Source organism: Peromyscus californicus, unplaced genomic scaffold (assembly GCF_007827085.1).
Source record: "Peromyscus californicus insignis strain IS unplaced genomic scaffold, ASM782708v3 Scaffold_8__1_contigs__length_139910024, whole genome shotgun sequence".
Classification (NCBI taxonomy): Eukaryota; Metazoa; Chordata; class Mammalia; order Rodentia; family Cricetidae; genus Peromyscus; species Peromyscus californicus.
This window is the reverse complement of record NW_026294606.1, coordinates 14,271,378-14,283,460: the sequence shown is the minus strand read 5'-3', so window position 1 is coordinate 14,283,460 and position 12,083 is coordinate 14,271,378. Positions and strand designations below refer to the sequence as shown.

General features: G+C 42.9%; 1 protein-coding gene across 1 annotated transcript in view; it reads left to right on the top strand.

Moving 5' to 3' along the window:
- Positions 1 to 8,085: 8,085 nt before the first annotated feature.
- The window catches only part of LOC128103774 (sperm motility kinase X-like), a 6,193-nt gene continuing 2,195 nt past the window's right edge, over positions 8,086 to 12,083 (top strand). The window contains exons 1-2 of the mRNA XM_052728410.1: positions 8,086 to 8,164; positions 10,329 to 12,007. Of these exons, the coding sequence (XP_052584370.1) occupies positions 8,086 to 8,164; positions 10,329 to 12,007 (1,758 nt within the window). The remainder of the gene's footprint in view (positions 8,165 to 10,328; positions 12,008 to 12,083) is intronic.

Below are 12,083 nucleotides of genomic sequence, written 5' to 3'. Positions count from 1 at the left end.
CCCCATGGATTTCCAAAGAAGGTCAGTGCTGCTTTGTCCAGGGGCCACCCTTGGGAGCAATCAAGGCTTTATCATGAATAGTTGCTCTATTTTGTCAAATGCCTTTTCTATTATACCAATTGATGTGATTATGAGATTTTACTTCTTTGTTATGCACACTGAGTAATTTCTGAGTATTTACCAGCCTTTAGTTTAAAAAAAAACAAACTGAATTTATATCTATGTTTTTTTTTGAAACAGGGTCTTAGGTAGCCCATGTTTACCTAAAACTCATCATGTAGCTAACGATGAACTTCTGGTCTTCCTGTCTCTACCTCTGGAGTGCTGTGATCAAAGTCAAGACTTGCCAACTAAGCTGCACCCCCAACCATATCTCCTTATTTTTATGTGTATTTACCAATATTTTGTTAAGGTTTTGGAGGGGGAAGGGGTGAGAAAGAGTCTGTGTAGCCCTGGCTAGCCTAGAACTCACTATGTAGACTGTGCTGGCCTCAGACTCATAGAGATCCACCTGCCTCTGCCTCCTAAGTACTGGAATTAAAGATGTGAACCATCATGGTTATCTAGCCCTTATTAAGGATTTTTTGCATTGTATTTTTTCTTTTTCTCTACATGCTGTTTTTGGTTTGGATATCGGAATAATAATGGTCTCCTAAAGTGAACTGGAATGGGTTCCTTTATATTGATTATTTTGCCAGATTTTGTAATTTGTGTTTCTTTTCTATTCTTTAACCAAATTTGTACAGAGTAATGCTGTCTTCATAGAAGTAACTGGAAAATAGTTCCATATTTTCTGTTTCCTCACTATGTATAATTTAATTACTTTTGCTGGGGTGAAAATGGGACTAGGATCAAACCCTGGCTTCATGCAGCCCGGCCAACACTCTGAAAATGAGCTCTCAACACCCTCGGCCCATGATGGCCAAACTGCTGGGTTAGATACACTAGCAAGCAGCTGTAAATATCTTCTGGAGAAGGGGAGGGCCTGATGCCACCCTGTTTTGTGGGGATACAAATATGAGGTAATCGAGGCCCACTACCTTCTAGCTAGTCTGAATTATGACTATCTGGATAATATAACTGATACCTACTACACATCTGGAGAGATGTTTTGGAGAAAGTGTTTAAGTAGTAAGTTACAGCTGGGCTTGCTTATTTGTCAGATTGCCAGGCATCGTGGTGTGCACCTATCTCCCAAGCTATTTGGGAGGCTGAGGCAAGAGGTTCCCTGAACCCAGGAATTTGAGACTAACCTGCCCAATATGGCAAGACTGCATCTCTAAAAGCAGGTAAATTAAAAACAGCAGAACAACATTAAAAAAAAACCCTGAGATTATTTGAAATCTTTCTTTTTTCACTCTTTGTATAAGCAGCTGTGTAAATTCAGGACTGTTGAGTTTTTTGCATTCCAGGTAGCAAATTGATCAATATTGACTTATTTTCTAAGAAAAGTGGCAAGAAGGTTTTCTACTGACTGCTCCCTAAGAACACCAGACTCTAGGTAGAAGGTGGTGAACTCAAGTCTGCAATGAAGAAAGGCTAAACATCTTTGTGACTCACTTTTCTTTCACCTTTGGGAAATGGCCATCATTTACTGTTTTTATAGTATTTGTTGGCATGTGCTGTGGAAGTGGGTTTCAGGAGGTCTAGCCTATATCCTAGACTTGATCAGTGATGTAAGCTACAGTCCTAGAACTCACCCCATACACACACACACACACACACACACACACACACACACACACACACACACACCCCGCCAGCTGTCTGTAGGGTCACAGGACTTGGATCTATATGATAGCACTTTGGATCCTCACCTCACCTTTGTTTATACATAGCTATAATTTATTTTTACTGATTCCTTTTTGAAAAACGAGTACATCAAAAAAAAAAAAAAAAAAAAAAAAAAAAAAAAAAAAAGATGGGCCAGGCACTGGTGGCACATGCCTTTAATCCCAGCTCTCAGGAGGCAGAGGCAAGCAGATCTCTGAGTTCAAGGCCAGCCTGGTCTATTGAGTGAGTTCCAGGACAGCTGGGGCTACACAGAGAAACCTTGTCTCAAAAAAACCAAAACAACCAACCAAACAACTAACCAAACCAACAAAAAAGGAAAAGAAAGAAGAATGCTGGGCTGGAAGATGACTCGGTATGTTAAGGATGCTTGTGTCCAAGCCCTACAACTTGATCCCTGGAATGCACACGATTGAAGGAGGGAACAGATTTCCCCAGGTGACACTGTCCTCTGACCTCCACACACGTGCTGTGACTCACATGCGCCCACACATACACAAGCACACATACAGACACACTTACTTAATGTAATTTTAAAATGTTTTCTTGCCCAGAATTCTGACCTCCAGTTTTGTGGCGTGCTGTCTAATGTCCGTAGATCGCCAGCAGTCACCGTTGTTTGCTTTCTTAGAAGACCAAATAGTTGAACAACTGGAAAAGTACACAATCCCTTCCCATGCTCTGTAAATCAATCTTAATCATGTACTGAAAAGAGTGGCATAAGCTTTCCCAATAATTGTGAATGTGTCTCTCGGAGATCCACTCTTTTCTGGTCTATATATTGTGAATGTGTCTCTCGGAGATCCACTCTTTTCTGGTCTATATATCTTGAGTTGTTTTAAATAATACATTCAACTTTAGGGTTAATGTCTTCCTGGTTAACTGAAACTACCATTATGAAAGGTTTCTCTTTATTCTTAGTGGTGTGGATACTTTTGTATCTTTTGAGACACGACCCCACCCCATTGTAACCCCAAGCTGGCTTAGATCTCCCTGTGTACCTTAGGGTGGCCCAAAACGTTGTAGTCCTTGTTGGCCTCAACCAGGCTCTTTTGTATAGTATCTTTTATTTTTTAAATCAGCTTAAAAAGTAACAGGTTTCCATATGGAACTTTTATTTTGGTTAATTCTCCTCCTCCCGAGTCTCCTTGGACCCTCTATCTATTGTGTCATTTCGCCCCAAGTGTCTTTTGCTCTCCTGCATGCTGTTCTGTCATGTTGTTCCTGTGCTGGAAGCCTAACTTTTCTACTATTATGGGCCCCTTTCTAGTTTCACGACCTTTATTATTATTTACTCCCACCTGTACATACACATTTAACAGTTAGAGGTCCTGAACTGTTCTTTTCCCCCATCAAAGATCCTAGCATCCAGAGGTCCTCCTTCCCTTCCCAGCCACCCTCCTACCTCCTCTACTAAGGTGTTGCACAAGAGAACAAGTCCGTTAAACATACCTGTAGGGGATCTGATGGTCTATGCCCCATGCCTTGTGGTTTTTCAAGATAGGGTTTCTATGTGTAACAGCCCTAGCTGTCCTGGAACTCAATTTGTAGACCAGGCTGGCCTGGAACTCACAGACATCCATCTGCCTCTGCCTCTGCCTCCTGAGTGCTGGGATTAAAGGCATGTGTTACCATGCCCAGCTTCCACTTTTCTCTTTAAGAGTCAGGAATCTCGAGTTGATCCAGCACCACTTGCAGTAAGGTGGATCATGTTTTCTATTACATTAGGCTTCTGAACCATCAATGCACACTTCTCTGGAAAACAATAACTCAGAAGAAACAAAAATCAGAAAAGCAATGTCACGAAGCAATTTGCATGTGCCAACACTCAAATCCCTCCAAGCAGGAGAGAGGTGTAGTGGGATATGTGTACACTGTGTGAAGGTGTATTGTTGTGATTGGTGTAATAAAAAGCTGAATGGCCAATAGCTAGGTAGGAGGTATAGATGGGATTTCCAGGGAGAGAAAGGAAGAGGAGGAAATGAATCTAGGTACAAGAGAGATGCCAAGAGATACAGAGAGAAAACAGAATGTGCTAGGGCCAAGGTCTTTACCCACTGCTCTCACTTGTCTCCTCTGGCAACTTCCAGCCAAGGCCCACTGAAGAAAAGAGCAAGAGTGCAGGAAGTTCATGACCTGACCTGCTCTGGAATCATGGTGTTTTAAAGTGGATGTTAGCATCTTGCGAAGAATTTTGTTTTGTTTTTGTAACACACACACACACACACACACACACACACACACACACACACACACACCGTGAAAATAAAAATGTCTCACCAAAGAAAAGCCTACATGAAACTTTTGAGACAGGGTGTTGCTCTGTAGGCCAGCAACTCAAAACACCCAGCAGCCTGCTGTGATTATAGGTAGATACCACCATATGTTGCTTTTTCATGAAATCTGATTCCCTGTCAATGCTGGCAAACATGCTGGTTAAGAGAGGAAGTGAAGAGAAGCAAAGAATGCTGAGAAGTGGAGGGATTATAATGTGGGACTGAGTATGGCAGATAATAGGGGCCCAGGCCAGAACCCAGCACTCTGAGCCTTAGTGTTCTGATGGATACAGATGGATCTAAAGACTTCAACCTGCCCTCAAGGCCTAGATCTGCATGCTTTCTCACATACTAGTGGTATTACAGCTTCCTACATCTTCATTTTGGCTGGTTGGAAAATGCTTCCTGATCCTTCCTAGAGCCCTGCAAACAGAAGGAAATTCCACTCATATCAGCATGCTGATCCCAGCCTAACAAAAGCCTGACTGCTAGCTCATCAGAAAAAAGACCTCATAAACTTTGTTGGTTGCAAAATAGTTTCAGGCATCTTCTATCAGTCCCTGCATTCTATCTCATCTTGGTCTTCCTGGTAATGGTTTGGCAACTGGCTTCCTTAATAATTAACAGTCATTGTTACTCTTTGTTATTACTCTGACCAGATTAGTAAGTGCACAAAGCATCAATCCAACACAGGCACTCAACAGTGGATTAGGAGTATCTAGCCAAAGGTGCCAGAGCATTTGGAAAGAGACACTTAGTGTGTCATTCACCTAAAAACAGTCCTAGGAATTGAGGTTTCTTCTTAGCACCTGAGAAATGTGACTATGTACTCACTGACTTGAATTCAAAACCCAGTCAAGTATACAAAAACTAACTCACACTAAAGTGACAATATATGGATACCACATGACTTTCCTGTTATGATAAAACATCATGACCAGAAGCAACTTACAGAAGAAAAAGCTTACAGCCCCAGAGGGACAGAGTCCATCATGGCAGGGAGGCATGGCTATAGGAACAAGAAGCTGAGAGCTCATGTTGGGGTCACAGAGGCCCTTGTACTCACAGAGAAGCACTAAGAGAACTAGGATTGTTAATCACACAGGGGAGTCTCCTCAATGGAGGAGATAAAAATCAAATACCTGCATTCCATCCAGAAACCTGAGAGTGGATTTTGTTAATGATCTGGTGACCTTTTTGCTGTCTGTGGAAGTGGACCCTCACAAATTCCCCAGGATGATTATCCCTGACTCTTCCCTCCCTAGACCATTACCCATCCTTAGGAGAGATGTCACGTGTACTTTATGGCCTGCTGACCTCTTTGCTACCAGTCAGAGACCACACTAGATTCTAGGCCTTTTAGCTTTAGAACCCACTGTTTCAAAATATTCCTTAACACTGTGTAAAGATGTGTCACTGTGACTGGTTTAATAAAGAGCTGAATGGCCAATAGCTAGACAGGAAGAGAGGACAGAGAGAGCTGTGGGAAGAAAGGTGGAGTTGCCAACCAGAGGAAGCAATATGGGCAGTACAGAGACGAGGTACTGCCAAGTGGCAGAACACAGATGAATATAAATGGGTTAAGTTATAAGAGCTAGTGGGACCAGCCTAAGCTAATGGCCAAGCTTTCATAATTAAGTCTCCGTGTTGTTATTTGGGAGCTGGCTGGTGGGAAAGAAAATGACTTGTTACATGGTCACATGTACTATGTAAAAGAGTCTTTATGTAGTCACACCATAAGCTTTATTGTGCACCTGGAATTGGACTGAGACTGATTGTTGCCTGGAAACCTTTTCCCAAATTGTACTGTGTTTTAATATACCAACAATGAGCTGCCTGGCATCAGACTCCTTGAAGCCAGATCCAGGTTGATGAAGTCATTCTGTACCTGGTTTCCATCTGTATCTTTTCACGGGGTTCGGTTTGCTTTCCTATCTGACACCTGCAGGGACCCCCTCAGGCTCACATCTTGAACCACAAGCAAAGAAGAAAGAGAGCAAACTGGAAGCAGGCAAGGGTTTTTACTCTCAAAGCCAGCCCCTAGTGACATACTCCATACTTCCTAAACCTCCCCAAACAGTGCCACCACTTGGGGACCAAGTGTTCAAATGTCTAAGACTATGGGGGACATTTCTCATCCAAACCACCAAAGATACCAAAATGATTTTCAAAGGAAAGAAGCTGCTTTTACATATACATCATAGCTTATTATAAATGATGCCCCTCTATGGGGACCAGGGGTTTAGATTGAGTTCTGGAGGTATAAAATAGTTTATAAAAAGAAAAAAGAAGGGGACTGTGTACTAAGGGTGGATGTGTCCCCTACCCCTTCTACAAAGTGACACATTTTCCCTTCAAATCCTTCCCTTACTGTGGCTTAGATGTCAGATGATGCTATTGGACCTCTGAAAACCATGCCCACAACTGAGGAGCAGAACAGGCCTAGATGACATGAGCAGAAAGGAATGCAGGTTCCTTGGCTTGCCCCTGAATCTTGATCTACAGAGGCAGCTCCCACCACACCGAACCTCTTTGTAACTAAAGTGATGGGACTTTGAAGCATGTTTTGAAGTGAGGCAAAAAGAGCACCTGGAAAGTCTCTACAAGGTAACAAGTCTCCTTAGAGTATGCATCAATGACGTCAGAAAACAGTTTTGAAGAACTAAATGCAGATGCTCAAAAATAACATTTTAAGAAGTATTTCCTAAGATCCTTCCTGGGAGAATGCAAGTTTTAGTTAGAAAAATACCTGCCAATGATCTGTTTCAACAGACACAGTCAAACCAAGGATTAGAATACCTCAGGAAAACCTCTGTTGTGGGAGTTAATGATGGAAGCAAATATAACTGGGAGGGAACAAAGACTATGCAATAAGAAGACAACACTAAAATCTTTTATCAAGGCTGGGAGTGGAGGAGCATGCCTGTAAGCCAAGTACTTGGAAGGAGGGGATGAGGCAGGTGGATTGCTATAATCCAAGACAAGCCAGGAGAGTGTATGACCTTGTCCCACAACAAAATAAAGCCAAAACTCTGCCCATGTCCTCAGAGAGATTCTGTGTCTAGGAAGCAAGTCTAGATGCTATGTCTTAGTCAGTGTTCTATTGCTGTGGAGAGACACCATGACCATGGCAACTCTTATAAAGGAAAGCATTGCATTGGGGCTGGCTTACAGTTCAGAGGTTTAGTTCATTGTCATCATGGCAGGAAGCATGGCGGCACACAGCCAGACATAGTACTGGAGAGGTAGCTGAGAGTTTTACATCTGGATCTGCAGGCAGCAGGGAGAGACACTTGGCCTGGCTTGAGCATTTGAAAACCCATAGCCCAAGTCTAGTGACACACTTCCTCCAACAAGGCCACACCTACCTCAAAAGGACACCCCAACTTCTAGTCATGCCACCCCCCAGTGACCAAGCATTCAAATCTATAAGCCTATGGGACCATTCCTATCCAAACCACCACACTATGAAATATCATTAAAAAAAAAACAGGATTAAAAAAATAAAACCAAAATTGAAGTGCTGCAATTAATATTGAGGAAATCTAGAATGTAAAACAGATCATTTAAGGACTTGTTCAATTAACAATATTTTCAAAATGAACAGGAGATACCATGGAGTAATTTAGGGAAAGTTTCCAAGTCTGAGAAACAAATTTCAGAATTAAAGTGACTAATTACATACTCAATGCAAAGAGTGGAAAAAGACTCACAATGAAGAAAAATTATTCTCATCTTTAGGATATTGGGTACCAAAATGAAGTATAAGCCATGATTTTTTTTCATGATGTAAATTTGGAATTCACTAAGAAATGGTCTTAACATAGGTTGGCTGTAGGCACTAAGGGGGGAAAAGTGCTCTCGGGAAAGGACAGCGCACACTTGGGCTCCTTAAGGGACGGCCCGTTTCGTTTTAGACCATCAGCTCCTTGAAGACAGGAATATCTTCAGTCCAGTTGATCCCTGAATCCAGCAGCTAACAAAGACCAACCCAGCAGGGAACCGTTTCTTGACTGTCATGTCCCTCAAGGAAGAGAGCTCGGAGCTGGAGGCAACCCCAAACTCTGATCTTCGGAAAGTCAAGCTATTTCTTATAAGTGAGATGGGGTTTGGGAAGTGAAGAAGTGCCGTCATGAGCTCTCCTGTGGCCAGATGGCAGTGGGGTAAGGCAGACGGCATGAGTAGGCACATTCCCCAGAAACAAGGTACAAGGTATGGAGCATGTGAAGCCTCTTCTCTAAGGCAGCGCTCACTAGGCACAGGTCACATGACTTCAACCTGGCCAATGAGGAGAGCCCATCCTACCTGGCGAGTCTGATTGGCTAAGTTCTAGGCATGTGACCAGTCAGACTCTAGGTCCGGCGGCACAGTTGGAAGTAGGCCAGGGTTACTGAGGCCGTTGGTTCTTGTGATTTGAAGGCAGAGCTTTTTCTACGGAGACATTTGAGGCGGAGTTAGCACTCAAGTGCGTGTGCACTGAGCCACGAAATCAGGAGAGGTACTTCCTGGTTACTCCTCCAACACCTAGGTACAGTCTTGTCTGCTGCCGTCTGCCATTAGACTGCTTGCTTTGATGCATTCCCTCACCCTGTGTTGTTTGCCTGTGTAAACAGCTTTGGATTAGGTGTTAGGACATCGGCCCTTGTCCCTACTGTCATTCTGAGCCCAAGCCCCTGTGTAGCACACTGTAGACTGTGCGTGGTGGCTTGGGGAACTCAGACCCCTGCAAAGCACTTTGTGGACCATTTCAGGCAACCCGGCCACAGTCCTCTTCCACGTCCCAGAGATTCCTCTTTTATGTTCATGCTCCTCCAAATCCCCAGACTCTGCATATGAGCGAAAACCAGTGGTATTTGTCTTTGTGGGACTGGCTTGTCTCATGTAACACAGTCATCTCCAGTCCTGTATATTTTCCTGAGAATGACACTTTGTTCTTATGGCTGAGTATGTGGTTTTTGACTTGGGTTGCATACTGTATTTATCAATTTGTATATATGGAACCATCCTTACATTCTTGGATAGAAGCTTTTAATGTGTTGTTGAATTTGGTGTGAATATTAAATATTATCATTAAGGATTTCACATCTATGTTAAAGGAAATTGACATAATTTTTTTCTGTTTATTATGTCTTTATCTAGCTTTTTATTTTAAAAGTTTTTTTTTTAATTTCATGTGCGTTGGTGTTTTACTTACATGTATGTCTTTTGAGGTGCTGGATCCCCTGGAACTGGAGCCATAGAGAGTTGTGAGCTGTCATGTGGGTGCTGGGAATTGAACTTGGGTCCTCTGGAAGAGCAACCAGTGCTCTTAACCTCTGAGCCATCTCTCTAGCCCCCTTTGTATAGTTTTTGTACAAGGGTAATATTGGTTTTGTGGAATGTGTTGGAAAGTGTCCCTACCCTTCTATTTTATTCAATACTTTGAGGAACACTGGGTTCTCTTTAAATATCTAATAGGATTCATCCATGAGTATATTTGGTCCTGGGCCTTTTTTTTATTTCTTCTTTAATTTTCAACTTCATTGTTTGTTATTTGTCTATGTAGGTATTTTATATGTCTTTGTTCATTTTTGGCAAGTCATATGTGTTTAGAAATTTGTCCATTTCTTCTAGTTTTACAATTTAATGAAGTATAGATTTACAAACTATTTCCTAATGAGTCTTTAGGTCAGTGGTTCTCAAACTGTGGGTCACAACCCTTTAGGGGAGAGTCAAACAAACCTTTCACAGGGGTCACCTGAGACCATCAGAAAACACAGATATTTACATTATGGTTCATAATAGTAGAAAAATTAGTTACGAATTAGCAATGAAATTGTTTTGTGATTGGGGGTCCCCACATCATGAGGCACTGTACTAAAGTGTCACAGCATTAGGAAGATTGAGAACCGCTGCTGTAGATCTGAGTCATATCTGTTCTAAGTTTGCTTCCTTTAGCATCTGCTATTGTTAATTTGTGTCTTCCCTTGCTTGGTTAGTTTGGGTAATGGTTTTGTCAATTTTGTTTATCATTTCAAATAACTGACTGTTTCCTTGACTCTTTATGTTACTCTTTTGGTTTCCCTGTCATTAATTCTAGCTCAGATCGTTATCATCTGTTGTCACCTACTGTTTGGGGCTTTAGTTTCTTCTGTATTCCATGACCTTGAAGTGTATTATGAGTTTGTTTGACACATCTCTAATTTTGTGATACTAGGAATTTATAGCTATAAACTTGCCTCGTCGACCCGTTTTTAATTTTGAAAACTCTGCTTTTATCAGTTGGCATCGTGACTGAAGTCCTCAACTTGGAGGAAAGAGAAGGGAGGAAGGAGGTGGTGATGCAGCCAGAGCCGGAGGCCAGCTCCCCTGAAGGGGTGACCCTCACAGATCATTACATGATCCTTAGGACCCTTGGCAAAGGCAGCTTTGCTGAGGTGAAGCTGGCCTGCCACCTCCACACAGGGGTTTGGGTTGCTGTCAAGATCCTGGAAAGGGGTGAGAAGAATGATTCTGTTATCATGACTGAAATAGATATCATTAAGTCACTGGACCACCCAAACATTATCAAACTGTTCCATATCATTGAAACCAGAGAACATACCTATATGGTGATGGAACATGCTGCTGGGGGAGATCTGGTGAGCCATATTGAGAAAGTGGGCTGTCTGAAGGAGGAAGAGACCCACCGCATCTTCACACAGATGGTGTGTGCAGTTAACTACTGCCATGAGAATGGTATTGCACACAGGGACATCAAACCAGACAACATCCTGCTGGATGGCAAAGGAAGTGTCAAACTGTGTGACTTCGGCTTGGCCATCAAAGTAACCTCTGGGCAGAGGTTCAAGGGATTCTGTGGCACCCTTGAATATTGTGCTCCAGAGATTTTCACTGATGTAGAATATGATGCACAGGCAAATGACATCTGGAGCATGGGAGTGGTTTTATACACAATGGTGACAGGGCGCTTCCCATTTGAGGCAAAGACCTATTCACAGATGAAGGAGAAGATGCTGCATCCCGAGTACTCCATCCCGTCCATGCTTTCTCAAAACATTGTAAACCTCATTGTGCAGTTGTTCACCGTGGACCCTGAGCAGAGGCCCAAGATATGTGATATTATGCAGCACCAGTGGCTCAAGGGTAGTGAAGGACTTTCCAAACTAGCATCTTCTTTAGGGACACATCCCAGCAACCCAACTCCCAGCATTGTGGTGGCTATGTTGGCCATGGGTTATAATGCCAAGGACATTAGAGACTCTTTACATGAAAAAAAATTCAATAACATCATGGCAACTTACCTAATTTTAAAGCATCAGTCACCCTGGAGGGACAACACTAGCCATCAGATGAAGCCTGTGTGGCATGATGTTGCCATGACACCTGTAAGTCCTCCCACCTTCCATCGCCCCCTAAAGAGGACAGGGAATGAGCCTGCTCTTCACATTTTTACCTTGTCAGCCAAGTACCACGTGTGTGACAGTGCCAACCTTGCCAGGAAGAAGGGATGCAAAAGACACAGCATGCCTGATGTCCCATGCTGCCAGCAGAAGAGAATTCTTCCTCCCAACACAGATCCCCAGCATGCTCCTGTGGCTGCTCAGCTTGTGAGCAGCAGCTTTTGGGAGACCAGCATGACCTCCAAGGATGTGTCCTTAGGTAACACATCTTCAGAATGTATTTCTTCTGAAAAATATTTGTCCTATAAGGCACCCCAGAATGTAGTCACCACTGAGATCAGCTTGTGCACCCAGATTGTACCATCTGAAAAGAATTCCAGAGAGGCACACACAGCCTCTCCTCATAGCCTATACCAAGGCTGGAGGAGATTTAAGAGGAGAATGGGGAATGGTGTGCGAAGACTATGCTGTTGCCTGCCAGCCCAGCAGACAAATCAGGTTTTCAAGAAGAAAGTGACTCCAGTGGATGGGGAAGGCAATGGAGTTACACCAAATCAGGTATGTGGGGTGACAAAGGTGGACTGAGGCATTTCATTATTTATGCATTTCCTTTTCTTTCTTTCTTTCTTTCTTT